The sequence below is a fragment of the Halyomorpha halys genome, unplaced genomic scaffold, assembly GCF_000696795.3.
Source record: "Halyomorpha halys isolate HHAL.00 unplaced genomic scaffold, Hhal_1.1 Scaffold164.1, whole genome shotgun sequence".
In the NCBI taxonomy this organism is placed as follows: Eukaryota; Metazoa; Arthropoda; class Insecta; order Hemiptera; family Pentatomidae; genus Halyomorpha; species Halyomorpha halys.
In genome coordinates this window covers 657,855-674,887 of record NW_027108420.1, presented here as the reverse complement: position 1 = coordinate 674,887, position 17,033 = coordinate 657,855, and the positions used below count along the sequence as shown (strand labels likewise).

Below are 17,033 nucleotides of genomic sequence, written 5' to 3'. Positions count from 1 at the left end.
TAGGGGTCAATACTGATCAATTAGTGCTGATTTGATTAATATATAATATATTAATATATTAAAAATCCTGCTAGAATTGATTTAAGAAGTGGCTGTTCTATTCTAGTTATCACTATTATTCTGTAATTAATATTTTCTGTCTTAAGCTATAATATGAAACACCTAAACCTCTTTTTTTTTTTTTTAATGAGCTATAATTCCAAATTGTATCTTAATACTAAAAAAAAATTGAGTAAATAATTATTGCAATACGTTTAAACTTTTTTTGTTAGGGTAACCATTTTTGTTTCTCTAGAATGTACCCATTGTCAGAATAAATTTTATTAAAAGAATTTTTATTTTTAAGGCAAACTTAACCAAAACCATTAATAGATTTTTTTATAATATGAATTAATTTTAAGAATTATGAACTCACCATTATAAAGTACTACTAGAGGTGATACAAAAATGTATGCAATATTTGTAAGACTTATTGATTTTTTCAGACTTACAAGGTATTACAGCTTAAGCGACGATACAAACATAAGCTCATTAAGTTAGCTTTCAAAAAATTAATTTAAAAACGGTTGTTTTCTTTCAGCAGTATCAAAGTTCACATAACATTTCAGAAAGGTCATTTATAACGGTTTATAAATATCAATATTTATCAGGTACAGTTCTATTAAAAAGCCCACAGGTACATTAGTTGTGCAACTAATTAGTACAAATACTTGGCCATTTAATAGCTTGAAATTGGCTATTTATATTTTTTAAAAAGATATTTGGATAAATTCTACCTATAATAATGATTTTCATGGGCACTAGTGTTATCATAAAAAATTATTTATTACTACCTGATGAGGTATCTCTAAAATTTTCATCAACCTTAACTTAGGCAAGTTATTTATTACTTGTTATAATAACATAAAAAAAAAAAAAAAATCAACATTTTAACATAGATTTATTTCCTTTAGTACATACAAATTTTATATATCATTTAACATGACCATATATTAAAGTCTAATGCTATTTTTTGCATGTTCTGCACGACCTTGCTTTATTCTTTAGTGGGAAATGGGTATAATTATGTTTAACCAACTGTTACAAATTTCAAAATGTCTCAAGGATAATATTTAGAAATTTTTAATATGCCATTATATATTTTATTTAATTTGGCATTTAGATATTCTGTTGCAGTTTCTGTTCAAAATTTATCTGAGTCCTAATCTCAGTAATTCTTATTGTCCCTCCATAGCTCATAGTCGGGCTATAATATTAAATTAACTTTAAAATCCTCCGAGGCGTCTGAAAAGAAGATGGCCACGGGACCTTCTAATTTAAATTAATGTTTGAAGTACCACCAATGGGTGGTTCCTTCCCAAGATTTTCAAGTGTATATGAAACATACAACATATTTACCTATTGTATTATTTTGTACAGTTGTAAATTGCATTAAATAAATAATTTAAAAAAAAAAAACTTTGCAAATTTATAATATGATGTTGTGCATGCTCCACAGGCTAATATAAGTTCAGAGTTGAAGACCACTGACCACACCCTCCGACCAACTTCTATATATTAGTTAATAATTGTAAATTAATGAATTTATGGTAATTATAAATTAATGGTTAAGGATAAAGGGATCTATCAAATAATTATTTTTTGAATTATGGTCATGAATCAAAAGAGTATATAAATTAAAAGGCTAGAAAATGGTTTTGATGATATTTTAATGCCAAAATGGCAAATGTCTTATGTATTTAGAATTTTGAGATCAGTTATAATGAGGGAACAGTGAAATTTTGTATGTTAATTTTTTTAAATAATTTATCTTTTGTCTCACAAATTTTCACAAAACTGTCTAATTGTGACCAGTTCTTATTAAGGGGATTAAATAGTCCTGTAAGTAATTTTTTGTTTTGTATTAATAACCACTTCACTCACATAAAAAATATTTGTATTCAAATCTTCATTATTATAAAATATGAAATTAATTTTTGTTATATTCTTAAAATATGAGAAGTCTTCTATAAATAAGTTCTAGCGATGATGTCTGGTTATATGTAAATTCATTGCTGGACAATACATAGAAAAGATATTCAGGGAGGGTTTGAAATAGAACTGAATATTGCTAAGACAAGATAATGCAAGTGTGGGATAAAGAGAATGTATACATTTCATATAATGGGGAATGTCTGAAATGTGTGGTACTTACTAATATCATAGCACTTTGGTAACCAGAGATGGACAATGGAAATTAAAAGTCCTGTGAGCAAAGCTCCATTTTTTATTTCTATTTTAGACATTTCTTTTTCTCTTGTATAGAGTCTTTCCATTAAAAAAAGAAAGAATAAATCACTAATGGCGTGGCCATTGGTGACAAACTGATGTGTTTGAACATTACGACTTACTTAGTCAGCAATAACATCCATTTTGAAGAACAAGATAAAAATTTGCCTTCCAGACCTCTTAATGTACTCACAACTTGAAAATAAATTTTAAGAAATGGTTTTTGCTAGGATTGAATTAAATGTATTAACTTTTATGTGAATGATAGTTGGTTTGAAAGAATGGGAGGAGGAGGATTGCAAGTGTGTTGACCAAAGTTTGTTGTAACTGGAAAAGATAAGTTATGAGAAATAATCGACTCTTATCTAACGCCATACATATTATTAAAAGCAATAAAAACATACAAACAATGTACCAATGTACAACTATATTACAAAGGTTTAATGTAATTTTTTTTCTTTTTTTTTTTCGGTTGATTCTATAGATCTTGTAAATATTTGGCCGCCCAAACCAACCCTCTCCATGCCTGCCTATCTTGGGCTGATGCTCTTCTGTTTCCTGCATGCAGATCTTCCATATCTTTGTTAATAGTCTATCCATCTGGTTTTTTGGCCCTTACGTTGTCTCACTCTGCCTGGTATTCATTGTTGTATAGAGGTGTCCTGATGGATTGCTTCGAGCCACATGTCCATTGCTCATTTATTGGTGTTATTGTGGAGGTATTTCAAACTTTCTACTTTCGGAAATGATTTGCCATCCACGCAGACTATGTCATCATGGTGGATTTTTCAGTTTACAATCATATACTTTGTTTTATCTTCATATTTACCTGCAAGTCGATTTCCTCTGCTTCTCTTATTAGAGTCTTTCCATGCCATCTTTGACATACTAAAACCCAAATGTCGTCTTCGTACACCAGGATCTTAAACTTAATTCTGACGTGCACCCCACTACTTTTGCTTGATCCTCCAATCACTTTTTCTAGGGCTAAGTTAAACGGCAATGATGAGAGTCCATCTTATTGTCTCAATCCTGTTCTGACTTCAAAGGCTTCTTTCCCTTGTATTAGGACTCTAGGATAATTTGTATACCCTTTGTCAGTCTTATTAACTTCCCGGGGATCCCACACACACACACATATACTTCCTCTATTTACTATTTCATAATTACTGAATAATTATAAACCGTATTATAAAGATGAATTATTAAAAATAATAATAGTTATGTAATTAAAGAATGAAAGATAGAGAAAAGTTAACTAACAGAAACAACTACTACTTATAGAACTAATAATAAAAATAGAGTTTATAGCAGGCAGAATGTCTTGTAATGGTACGGTCTGGGCTTGCGTCCTTGAGATGTATAAAATATGTTTATTAATTTGCATGTTTGTTACTTTTTATTGTTGACCTTGGATAAAAAAAAATTAGGATAAGTAAGTTTTACTTATCATTATTGACACCACCTCCGACCATGTTCTCATTTATTACTTTTTCTATTTACAGCCAGTTAAAAGACATAAATTCAGTTTCATAATCACTCAGTAATTTGAATTTTTAAATGTATTATTTATTTTTAAAATCTCATATTGTATTTTATTAAAAATTAAATAAACATTTTTCATTATTTTAATTATTATTTTTATCAGATTAGGAATTTGGCCTTGGTTGATAAGCATTAGGTAATTTTAATAATCTTGGTAGAAAGACTAGACCGTAACTGATACCAATGTAAAAACAAGATTGTGGGAGTCTTGGGAGAGGATTTAATACATATTTTATTAATAATTATGAAGCGTTTCCTCTTATTAAGGCAGAAAATATTAGTTACAGAATAATAATAAGAAGAATAGAACATCCAATTTCTTAAGTCAATGCTAAAACTTTTATATTGTAATATGTAATATAATCAGATCGGCATTACCGGAACTATTGAGTTCCTCTAATCTTCTACTCTTCTATTTAATATTTCAATAGAAAAAGTTTCCTGCTAGAATTGACTAATGTTGCCCCTTCCTCCCCTCACCCCCCATACCACAAAATCAATATACTTTCGTATAATTTTCATGAGTTGTACAACGTCTGTAAAGAAGTTTCATTAAAAATTTAAAAGAATAAATACTTATCTAATGATCTGATCCCAGGTCCCTGTAACATCAACCGTATTATAATTTTTAATATTAATAATTTTTGGTTACTTTATGAATAATAGCCTTAGATATTTAATTTAATTAAACAGTAACAACCATAAATTATGTGGCATTGTTACAGTATAAATCGCTTAAAAATTGATCCTTTTTTTTTAACATAATTTCTGACTTTACTTGCAATAATTATCATTTGATGGTTTTGTAATTAGTGCACTCAAATTGTCATAAATGTTTACAAAACTTAGGTTGTCTTCAATTTTTTTTCAATGTTTTCTGGGTTGATATGTTAAAAATTCAGGTTTTCTAATTCATCCTACCACCACAGCACACCTGCCTCTTGAAAAACCTCTGATTTTTTTTAGACTTTCCTTATTTTTACCAATTATTATCTCCAATATATTGGCCTGACAGAAAATGGGTGTATAGTATTATTTATTTCTTTTTCTGAAAGAATTTGCTCTTTTATTAATTCTTAAATTAATTTTAACATTTGAGCATTTCGGGCAGTTTACTCTACTATCCAGTTCATTGTTCTATTAAAATTAAAATAATCTACAATCAACAGCTTTTTTTTTTTTTAATTTACATGGAATTTCAAATAAATTAAGTAAAATTAAATACAAGTTATTTAAATATAATTTACTATTTACACAGTTAGTTTAACATTCATATATCAGTTTACAAATTGAAAGAGGTTTTTCTTCAGAAAATAAAAATAATACCAAGTACCAACAAACCTTTTTGAACTGTCTAATGAAAACTTGAAATTTATAATTAAAGTATGCATATTATTTTCCTGTAGTTATTTAAGTAATCTAATTTTTATGAATAATTAAAAACCTCCGGCAACTTTAATATTTCCTGAGACAGAGCTCTTTTAATTTTTAGATTTTCCTTAAAAGAAATATGATAAAATTCAAATTTTTGGTTGGTGTTAACATAGTTTGACTTTGTAACATTTCTATTAAAAGTAAAAGTAGCAAGGTCATCAAGTTTAAGGCAAAATTAGTATTACTAGATGGTATAGACTTTAAAAAAAAAAATGAATATAAAAGATGGTCAGGGTTGCGGTCAAAAAAAGAACAAATAGTTTTAAACTAGTTTTTACCACAACCCTGATCATCTTATATTTAAATCTTTACGGTCAACTATATATACATATATAAAAAAAAAAATGGTTCTAATTCAGTTCATATTTTAAACCTCTCTATTATACTTCAAATTTTTAGTGATGACCGTGTAATCTGAGCTACAGAAATGTGTAAATTACACTTATACAATTTTAGCAATGAGTAGTACAATTAAATGAATAGTCGTTTAATTTATTAAGTGGGGGTTGATCCGACAGTAGGGAGGGGTGTGTCCCCTCATAGTATGTAATACTTTTTTGTGCTTCTGTTAATTATATTTATTATCATGTATGAGAAAATGCATTATGAATGATGGCTGCAGGAGAATTTACAAAAATAGAATTATTCTACATTACACCAACTTAAAAGACTTATTAAAAAAAAAAAATACCCTAATTTTTGTAAAGTTAAAAAATTTTTGATCCTTGTGAGTGGACTAAATAGCTGTTGACGTTATTTAAAATTCACTCAAACATCAATTTATATAGTGTTTATTTATTTCATTGGATTTCTTTTTACTTCACATGTATCCGATAATAAATAGACATAATGAGTAAGATTATTTTATTTTTTTTAAGTTAATTAAGAAAGAAAAGATAAGTTAAATTTAATGATTTAAAACGAGTACTTTTGATATTGTTTAATATAATTGAGTAAGAAAACATTCAATTTTATAGACCTCGGTGTTATAAATTTTATATCATATATATTTTACAGGATCTTAAATCTGACTTAATAAATAGGACAGGATTATATTTATTTAATAAAAAATATACTGTTGTTTTATCCATTTCAGTTTATTAGAACTTTCTATGGCCGTAACATATAATTTGTTGATAGGAAATTGGAAGCCTTTTATTAGTTGACTGAATAAGATTAATTAAAGGATAAGATTGTCTGTCTTGATGGTGATCTGAAAAGTACTTAAATAGTAAAAGTATTTATTAGGATCCAACGTTTTGACCCAGGTAGCTGCATGACTTCTTCATGGCTAAATATTTGCAATATTCAAAATATGAAATATGGTGGTATTATAAGATAGCAAAAAAAAAAAATACATGTATGAAAATAAAAAAAAAAAACAAGTTACCATGAATAGAATAAAATATTGATAACAAATAAAGTAATGGTTAAATAAAATCAAAACGTATAGCTGTTTTTATTATTATTTTCAACTTATTTTCTTCATTTTCAAACCATTTTTATAATTTTATTCTTAATAATTTTATCATTGTTTGCAATGTTTTGCTAAACTATGGTAACTTTATTTTTGTTCCTATTTTCTTTTAAGCACCGATGAAGACCTGCAATAGGGATCGATATGGCTGGTTCTTTATTTATTTTTTTCTTGGCTGGTTCTTTATTTAAAGTTCTTTTCTGACTGCCACCATTACTTATCTCTATAACTACACCAGGATTATCATATTTTCAATTTGTCCATTGGTTCTGTATAAACCTTTTGTTAAATTATTGATTTTATGATTATTTGATCTATCACACCTTAATTCATTATTTGAGAGCAATGTCTAATTGTCTAATGGGTTTTCAGAAACTTAACAGTACAACATTCACATCTGGTCCTAAATAAATTGGAAAGTAATCCCAAGTTTAAAATGATAATTGTTTTCTTTATTTTTATTTTAGAACTTTGATACTACTGCCAAAAAAGTTATTTGCTATTTGTCCTTTAGATAGTAATATTTATGACATTTCTACTATTCAATTGAGTTAATAACAATAATTGAGTTTATTTCTTCTAAAGTTGTTTTGTGGTATTCACTATTATTAATGAATATTTACTTAAATTGATGGCATTGAGGAGAAAATTTGTCGGTTGTGTGTTTAGGATTCTACAAGTTACGGCGGTGGCGGAAGGAGCTACGCTGGTCCTGATGGTGGCGCCCAAGCGACCGGAGGTGGGTACAACAAGCCTTATGAATTTAAGGAATGGCCCTCTTCATGATTGACACAAGCCAGCCATGTGTTATCTCAGACCTATAGGTCTTTTTTAAGTGAGATTAGGGCGTAATTATTTGTCTATTTAAATTAACATATATAGTAAAAAGTAAATGTCCTTATTATTATTATAAATGTACTAATATTACATATTAAAAAAAGAAAAAAAAAAAAAGGACAAGCAAAAGTGTCTTTTAAATCGCTTAGTTTTAAAGATCCATCGACTGATTGTACATACAGGTAATAGGAAATTTCTTAAGGTAAAACAAATGGTAATTAAGTATATTTAATGAAATTGTGGTTACTTTAACTTGTCCCTGAATGTTAAAACCCGTTCCCCTTCCCCTTAGTATCCTTCCTTCCCTCTGTATTTTTAATAATAATGATAATAAGTGAACAGTCATTAAGTTTAAGAGGCCATTGTTTTTATATAAGGAGCAATAAGTAAAATATAAAGATAGAATATTAATTAGTACGAACTTTGTTAATTGTTCTGACAGTAATTGTACAAATTTTTATCATAGGATTACACTTTTAAATTTTAATGGTTAAAATAAGTAATCATAATAATTTATACAAGTAATCATAATTAAATTTTAAATAGGTTTATCCAGGCTTAATATAAATATTTAGGTTTAGACTATATCTGACTGGACAAGAGTACAATGTAAGATAACAATTATTGGAGGAGTTATTATGTAATTTTAAACTGCTATTTTTATTATTGATTGATTATGGTTATTTAATGTTTGTTTTGCCTGTTTTTATTCTGAGAGTTTTATTTTGTATTTTTTCTATAAATATTTACTTGGCATTGTTCAAGTCCGTGATGCTTTTAAAACGTAAGAAAATTCCTATTAGACGATGTATTATTGTGTTAATGATGCTGAGCGCAATATAAATAGCGATGAGAGAACACGCAAGTCTTAAGTGTGTCTATTGTTTAAACCTTGCCCAACTCTTGCAACATTGCGAGTACTCGTTCGTACCTTGTTGATTTGACTGGTTCTAATTTCCTTTCTGGACAAGTTGAAGTAATCATGATTTTTATGTTTTATTTATTTATTTGTTTGTTTTTAAATTTTTGTTTGTCTTTTTGTCCAAAAAAAAAAAAAACTATTAATTTAATAACAAGTGGCAGGTTTGTTGAAATCATCAGCAAGTACTTGCAGTGTTGCTATGATCCTTAATTCCATTCCTTTTATACTTTTTATTAATAGTGTAAACAATGTATGTTTATCATTAATGGGGAGGGAACAATAACAAAATTAAAAAAAAAATGTTTTATTAAATCAGAAAAATTAAATAAATAATTGATACAAATTTTAAACAGATTTTGAATCACTCAAATTTTAATAAGAAACCTTTACTTTTTACTTATATAATTATGCTCTTCAGTACGAATCCACTTTTCATATAATTTCCACTTAAATAAATCATTTTTTAAAAATAAATATGTACATGATTAAAATGAAGAAAAATGAAGCTGGCTGAAAATAAGGTAGGCAATAACTATAAGTCGACGAGATGGTCACCTTTTTAGTTATTGGGTGGGTAATCCTACACATTCTTTATACAAAAAGTAATATTTTATATATATATATTTCCTCTACCTTTACTGGTATTATTGATATAAAAGAGCAAAACTCTGTAAGAGATATAAAATAATTGTTGCTTACCTGTTAAATCAGAAGGCTTTAAGTTTGTAAGCTACCGGTAAACAACTCACCAGTTAGCATTTTGCCAGTTTAGGCGTCATCGGTACAAAAAAATCAAATATCATACATTTGTATTTCTCTAGATGTGGAATAATAAGCTAACTCTGGTTGATGTGAGATGTACATTTTGTCTCCATACATTTGTTTTTCTATTCCGATGATGCATGAATTGGAAAAACATCAACTGTTAATTGTTGGCAGATAGTTTCGTGAGTGAGTCAAGGCTCTTAGTGATCGAAATGTTCTGATTGTATTATTCATTTCTTACAGTTGAATATAAATTTATAGTTGAACCTACCTCTAATACCAACAATTGTTTATTTTTGATACCTCAACTTTTATTCTTTTCTTTTCATTTTCTGGGGAAATTTTAAAATGTGTACCTGTTGGGAAAATAAAATAATGCAATTTTAACAAAACTTGTTGGCCATATGTGCATACATTGTCCTCAATTAAGAGTGTAGAAAACAAAATTTTTAGTGTCTTTAAATTGTCAAAATTAAATAAAAATGATTTGAAGTCATTAAATAATTAATTTTAGAATAGTGGATAATAATTAATTAACATTTAAAAACAAATTTTCAATTTTGATAGCTCATGAGAATTATTTATTTTGATATGTAGGATTGCCCAAACAATACAAATTTAATTTTTCTTCATTAAGGTAATTATATTTTTCATCTATATTTTTTTTTTAATAAAAGGAGATATTAATTTTTACATGATTGATGAGTGGAGTGAAGATAAAAATTGGTTTTGTATTCATTATAACTGATCTGCATTGCACAACACTAATTACGTTAATACAGCAACTTAACAAATAGTTGATAATATCACTAGTATTTGAATTTTTTATCTGATACTGCTTTAAGAATTTTTTTCTGTTAACTTTTTTTTCAGTTTTGATATTTTTATTTTTTTAAGATTTTTTATTTCTTATTTAGTGTTTGTAAATATTTTTTTAAATTTCTGATTATAATTTAAAATCATGGAAGTATTGCTTTAATCCAGAAATATTTAGTGGGTGAAGTTATAATTTGGACCTAGTTTGCTCTGCTTGAGACAATATCGAATTTCTCTCTTTTTTTGTTTTAATCACTACTTATTTAATGTATTTTTATCTCATAAATAAATTTTCCTTGAAACCAATTATTTGTTTGATGGTTGAAATTTTTTTTTTTTTATGAAATGAACTTACATCCTCGGTTTAGAGGCTTAAGTTATCAAGTGACAAAAAGAAAAGGCTTCACTTTTATTACCAACCCGATTTTATAAGCAGTAAATGTTTTGCAGTGCTAGACAGTTATAATGTTTAGGGGGACATATTTAATTTATTTATCAGTCATATTCCTTTTTTTTTTGTCAAAATTTATAATTTTATGAAAATTATTTTTTAACTTAGCTGGAGATAGTAAAAAGTGTTTCTCGTTTTAGTTGGGCCATCGTTTTCTTTAATTTTATGAATCTGTATTATTTCTTTCAATGATAACAGCATTGTTTTGAATTGAATCTAGTTTTTTTTGTTACTTTAGATTTAAAAAGGGAGGGTGTAGTTTAGCTTATTGTGATTTTAACCCAATAATTGTATATATGTTGTATTTGTATTTCTTAACAACTGCATGAAATGCATGATGTGATGAAACAACACTAAAATAGTTAATTAACACAAAGTAGTAGAGTTGTATGTAACTAACAACAACCTCTCATTTTACCATTTCCTTGTTCACATGTTCAACTCCTTTAATTTATTCCATTTAAACAGAAAGTTAAATAAATGATTGTTTTGATTTGGTCATGACGCTAGTGCCAGTTTATTTAGGGAGATTTATTAAAATTCAAAAATTACTTTTGCTGACAACCAAGGTGACTTAAAGCTAATGCTGTATGTATTTTTCTGTATTGTAATTTTTCTAGCAAACTTTTATTTTTAAATTAAGTTTTATGACTAGAATATCGACTAATTTCTTTGGAAATTAATGAGTTAATATCTTCCTTTAATTATTTATTGAGAATACTTTTATGTTAGTAGTTGCTTCAATTTTTTGCCTCATTTTCTAACTTAGTTTCTTGCTTTGATGAATTTCCTGTAGAAATTTTTCAGTGACATGAAAATTAGGAAATTATATATCCCTCGGACATAGGTCATTGAAGGGGTTTCTGCTTATAATTTGTGTATACTATGAGGTGACCAGAGCAGTTATTTACCAACCTGTCTCCTTATGTTACAGAATCAAAGGGACTAAGTAACAAGAAGCAATATTTTTCAGTATAAGTAAATTATCAAGGGATAAAAAATATAGTTTAAAAAATTTTCAATATTTACCTGGGCATGATTATTTTACTCTTCAGTAATATTAAATTTTCATCATTATTTCACTGAATAAGAAGTTGGTGGACTCATGATGATCTGAAATGTCGGCACAAATAAGTAAGTTTTACTTATGTGTATATCATAACTGAACACACTCCCGGTCTTCTCATATCAAATCTACGGTAAAAAATAAACACCCCATTACGTTCCTTTTCTTTATATGAATTAGGAACTATTGCTTTAAAAGGAAAGTATAAAATAAACAATTTGTTCAGGGGAACTTTCAAATGAAACCTTTAGTAAGGTGTTCCTTAGGAACCTTAATCCTTTTTGGAATAGGAATTAGAAACTAATTAATGCCCTATTACCAAGAGAAAACTTAAAGGAGAGTTTTAAAAGGAACTACTTTTTGAAGGAAGTGTTTAAAGGGAACCTTAAGTAAGTTGTTCCTTAGGATAACAGACAATACAATGTACTCCATAGTTGAGATGTAGTGATTACACATCAGACACCTAAAGAAACTTCGATTTGGAAAAAGAGATTTGGCTCTTTATGGTTTCCCCCCCCCCCAAGTATACTAGCGCCAGGGCGTCTTTTGAATTTATTTTTTGTAAAAACTGGCACTGTGTCCAAATCAAAACGTGATTGGCTTATTCCTTTGTGTACACCTTTGAATAACCCTGTGCTCCCCTTCCATGATCCTGTTCCATGACCCGTTGCTTGCCACCGAGCAGAGGTGGTGAAGGTGGATTGCCGCATGACGGAGCACCCGCCTTGCATGGTGACGGGTTCGGTCCTGCCCTATCTGACAATGTCTCCTCCGCACGCAGGTGGTGACGGCAGCTACGCTGGAGGACCTCAGAGGCCAGCTCCATACAACTCCACTCCGCAGCCCTACCATCCTTACAGGCGCAACTGAACAACTACATCCATCATAATGATATACATTGTTTCTATATATTTTTTATATAATAATAGTTCCTTCTTTACGCCTCACAAACTTTTTTTTTTTGAATGGATTTCTTTCTTTATCACAATATTATTTTTCTTCACACACTTCCAAAGAAATTTTAATTTGAATAATGTACGTTGTTAAAATATATTCTAGTTTTTGAAATTATATCTTTGTAAATCCTTTGTAAAAAAAAAAAAGAAAAAAATCAAACTAAAACTTATTGTTCTATTTATTTTTGACTGTTCACTCCTCTATTCCGCCATTTATATGGTACATATTCTTTGTACCCGACAAAAAATATCGAGACTTGAACATTGTTCATGATTTTTTTCTCCTTTTGATTTGTAAATTTCTTAGATCATTTTAGTTTTAAGACTAAACACTGATGTAGATTTTTTTATTTGGGAATACATACTCGGAAAAAGAAAATGAAAAAAAAAAAAGGTTATGAATGTATATCAAATATAAATTCTAGCTATTTGTCTAAATGTTTTTATTTTTTGTAATAACTATCAAAGCTAAAAAAATGTTATACGAATTAAGGGTGAAGTTTTGTTATCTGATAATGATCTTCACATAGCACCAAAAAATTAATATATATATATATATGTATATGGTAAAGTGTTGAGACTTCTATAATGTTTAACAATAAAATTATATTGATAATTTTTAATTTTAAAAAATAAATACATGCTATCTTATAGGAGAAATTTTTTTATCATTGATGTGTGCTACTTCGTGTAATATGAACATGTGCATATGATTTAAGAAATAAATTAGATTTTATTGTCCTTAATAAAGATGTCATTTGATGATCCACATAGGTACAGTGGTACCACTCCTTTATTAGCTAATGAGGTATATATTTGTCGAATTTCATCACATAGGGTTCGGTACATATGTTCCTCCGTAAGTCATAAATGCTCTTATTTAGCAAATGAGAAATTTAGAAGTTCCAAATATGGTTATTATTTATTCGATTTATACCAAGTAAAGGACATTCTGAGAAATGCACCATCTGGCTGCTGATTACTGGGACCAAGAAAACTTGCTTTGTGATATGAGTATAAGGTTTGCTCCGGATCGTCCGCAACGAAACAGTTACGAAAAGTGGAGTGTTTAAGCAAGAGGAACGATTAGGTATGTTGAGTTTATGTATCGCACTGAGGAAGTACAACGAGTTAAGAAGGTTGAAAAAACACCAAAGGCTACCAATTGGCTTAATCGATTGCTTTGCTTGTTTTATAATCATCAATGAAACGTTCCATTGCGATTTAGGCGTTTCCTTTGTTTTTCACACAAAGATAACGTCAACAAAACAGTTATATGAGCCAGACTGAACAGGCAAAAGTATAAATAGAAATATCGCTCGGGTGTTATAACAGTCCTACTTCCGCTCATACATAGCTGAACGCACCCGATAATTAAATCATTTCCTTTTTTAAAAATATCCTGTGGTTTTTAACGACAATAAATTTATCATGGCCTAAAAAAAAACTATCTGGACCCGCCGTGCGAAATGTTTTTTATAAATGAGTTCAAATGACGGCACAAAGAAAATCCATCTTAGAGTTGCCATAGAGGTACAAGACCTGGGGTAGAGTACTGTTAAAAATATTTTTTAAAAAATGCATCTTCTGTGCTTGGGTGTTTTGGTTGCGACGAAGTATTTGAGGGAACTCTGACGCGGGATCCTGTTTACTTAGTTGGAAGATGTCGTTTTCTTCTAGAGACACTTGTGTGTTTAAAAACAAACGAATCTGGTGTCGACTGTATAAACACGTTAATAAATACTAATTATTGGCAAATACATCGAAAAAGTATAGACATTTATAATTACTTCTTCTGATATGGAATAAAATATTTTAATTTCTCTTGAGGTAAGATATGTACATTTGAATTATTTTATGCTCACTCATCGTCTAGGAGCGTAATATTTAAATTTGGTGGAATTCCTTACTAATTCATATAGATACAAAAGGAAAATTAATTCAGGATGTATTTTCCTTATGATTTAGTTCACCACTCATAACACAAATTGGTTTTTCAGAAAAATATGTAGTGCTAATTTATAAGTTGCTTGTAACCATAAAACAATTTGTAAAGGAATGATTTTCTCTGAAGATAAATCTAAACGACGGCAGACTGGAGTGCTACATGTGTCAAAAAGAGGTACTATGGTCTTTATCCTCTTTTCTATTTCTCTTTATCCTAACATTTTACCTTCCATTTCTAAAGGATTTAAAACGTTTTCATTGAAACTAATTATTTTGACAAACATGGATATCCCAATTGGAAAGTCAACGCCTCATTTGTAAACAAATTTTTGCTACTGATTTCTCTGAGCGTGAAAAAGCCGACGAGAGCCACTGTGATATTGTTAACAAGAATTATGACTATAGATTTTCGTGGATCAGAAAATTATGTATGAGTCTAATACATTTATCAATATAATGATATTTTATACAATTATAAAAGTATATTTACAGTTTTACAATAAAACTAAATTGAGGTGATTGTGGTTCACGTATTGGCCGCTAGGTCGCCCCAGATTGAGCAGTAGCGTCTTTCGGTCAATCTTAATTTCTGTTGAGGAGTTTTAATTTGTTCGGTGACCAGCTAATGGTAATAGTTTCGCTACATTTGCATTGTCGATATACTTAGTTAAAATCCTGACCGCTGGATTATCTAGGAACTGCTTATTACGAAAATCCAAAAGTATCTTTGGCTCCAGAATAAACACTGAATCCACTGATACTTTCAGGAAGGATGGAAAAGGTTTGTATAATGAAGTTCTATTTAAACCTGTATTTACCAGGCTGATCTAAAAAAGTATCGGTCTCATATATATTTATTTTTTATATACGCTACTTAGGTATACCTCCTCCTTCATATTTAATAATTTCACGAGTTGCTTCAGTGGCTTTGAAATATTTTTCCCAGTAATGCCTTAAAATTACGATACTTTCGTAGGACATTGTCATGTTTCTTCTTTGAAAGAAATAACTAAACTGAGATTTTTTTTTGAAAAAGTAAAATGGGATTAAACAAGCCTAGAGAATGCTCTGAAGAGAGTATTACGTAGGATTGAAATATTTACAGTGTTTTGAAATCTTGAATTTGATATAACGTTAATTTTTTTTTTATACACCCCATTATTTGTTAGTTCCTATCATAGAATTTCGAAAAAAACTAACAGTTGTAGTATATGTATTAGATGATTTCTCGGTATTTTATTAATTATAAAGTATGAATACTGTTTAATTCAGGAAGCATTTTAAAAAAAAATCTCAATTTTTTTATAAATTTCTAAGCTCCTTGGATGTGTAGGGTTTGATATTTGGTGGGGGGGGATGGTAAGAATTGATGTAATTAATCTCTTTTACTGCATCTAATACATCATCCACTTACCTATATATGAAATACGTAGGGAAGGTATTGGGACAAGAAAATTTTCAAATATGAATTTTTCTACATAAATTTCCTGATTTTAAACGAAAAGAATTACGATTTTCAAATTAAGTATTTAAGATAGGTATGTGCCTGGAATGTTCCAGCGACTTCCTCGCTAAAATCGATTAAGCGGAAATGCCATTTTAAAATCTATTTTACCATTATATTCCAATCAGCTCAAATGATTTTCATTAATCTCGTTATATCAATTAAGTGACCTTTAAAATCAGCAAGGTTAAAGCCTAATTTTCAAAAAATCTTTCCCTAAACTATGTTTAATTTTGTTTATTTGAAATAATAACCACCTCTCATCGTTAGCAGTAAAGAACAATGGATGAATACAAAATATGAAAGGATTTGATAGTAAACTAAAGGAAAAGTAAATGTTTTCTTGTTTTCGCAGTTATGGCAATAGTCAGATTTTATTTCCGCTTAACTGAATATCAAATAATTGAAATAGTTGCACTCAGAATAATAAAGACATCACTGTTTATTTTGAAGTAAGGTGATATGTGAATATCGTGTGATATATACACTAGAATTTTTAATTGATGAACTTATTTAATCTGTCTACTTATAAAGGGTAACTGTAAAGATAGATTAATTATTTTTGTATTAAATATGCATATGAAAGATTTAAGAAAACGGAAGGCCTCTCCAAACTTGAATGTGCAGTGACTTTTCGTATAAAGTTAACCTGTAATCTCATTTTTCGTATTTTTTAAAGTTTGTTGGAAATGCAAGATTGATAAGTACAACTGGAAAATCAATATGTCATAAGTTCAAATTGATCAGTACCCCCCAATTTATAAATAAAATGTAAATAGAAAAAATTTAAATTATAGTACAAACACTTTCAGTAATCGCCAGCAGAGGGCAGCACTAATCTATAAATGATTATTGATGGCATCAATCAGTGCTACTTAAAAATTATTGTTTTTTTTTATTTTATACTAAATAAAGATTTTTGAACTTATCTTTTATTACTACCTTTCTCCTTTTATTTTTATTGTTTATTAAATTGTTTTAATTTTCTAGTGAGTTGATTAGTTTAGTTTTACTGTTTGGAAATATGATATAAATATTTATAATG

At 28.6% G+C, this 17,033-nt stretch overlaps 1 protein-coding gene across 14 annotated transcripts in view; it reads left to right on the top strand.

Moving 5' to 3' along the window:
• Hrb27C (Heterogeneous nuclear ribonucleoprotein at 27C) overlaps positions 1 to 12,707 on the top strand; it is a 181,879-nt gene extending 169,172 nt beyond the window's left edge. For 11 of the 14 annotated variants that reach the window (XM_067046738.1, XM_024361987.2, XM_024361966.2 and 8 more), the window contains 2 exons: positions 7,394 to 7,463; positions 12,267 to 12,707. In XM_067046738.1, coding sequence (XP_066902839.1) covers positions 7,394 to 7,463; positions 12,267 to 12,451 — 255 coding nt within the window. In that variant the 3' untranslated portion in view covers positions 12,452 to 12,707. Of the gene's footprint in view, positions 1 to 7,393; positions 7,560 to 12,266 lie in introns of all 14 variants that reach the window. The other 3 variants (XM_024361972.2, XM_024361976.2, XM_067046737.1) reach the window with 3 other exon arrangements.
• The last annotated feature ends 4,326 nt before the right edge of the window (positions 12,708 to 17,033 follow it).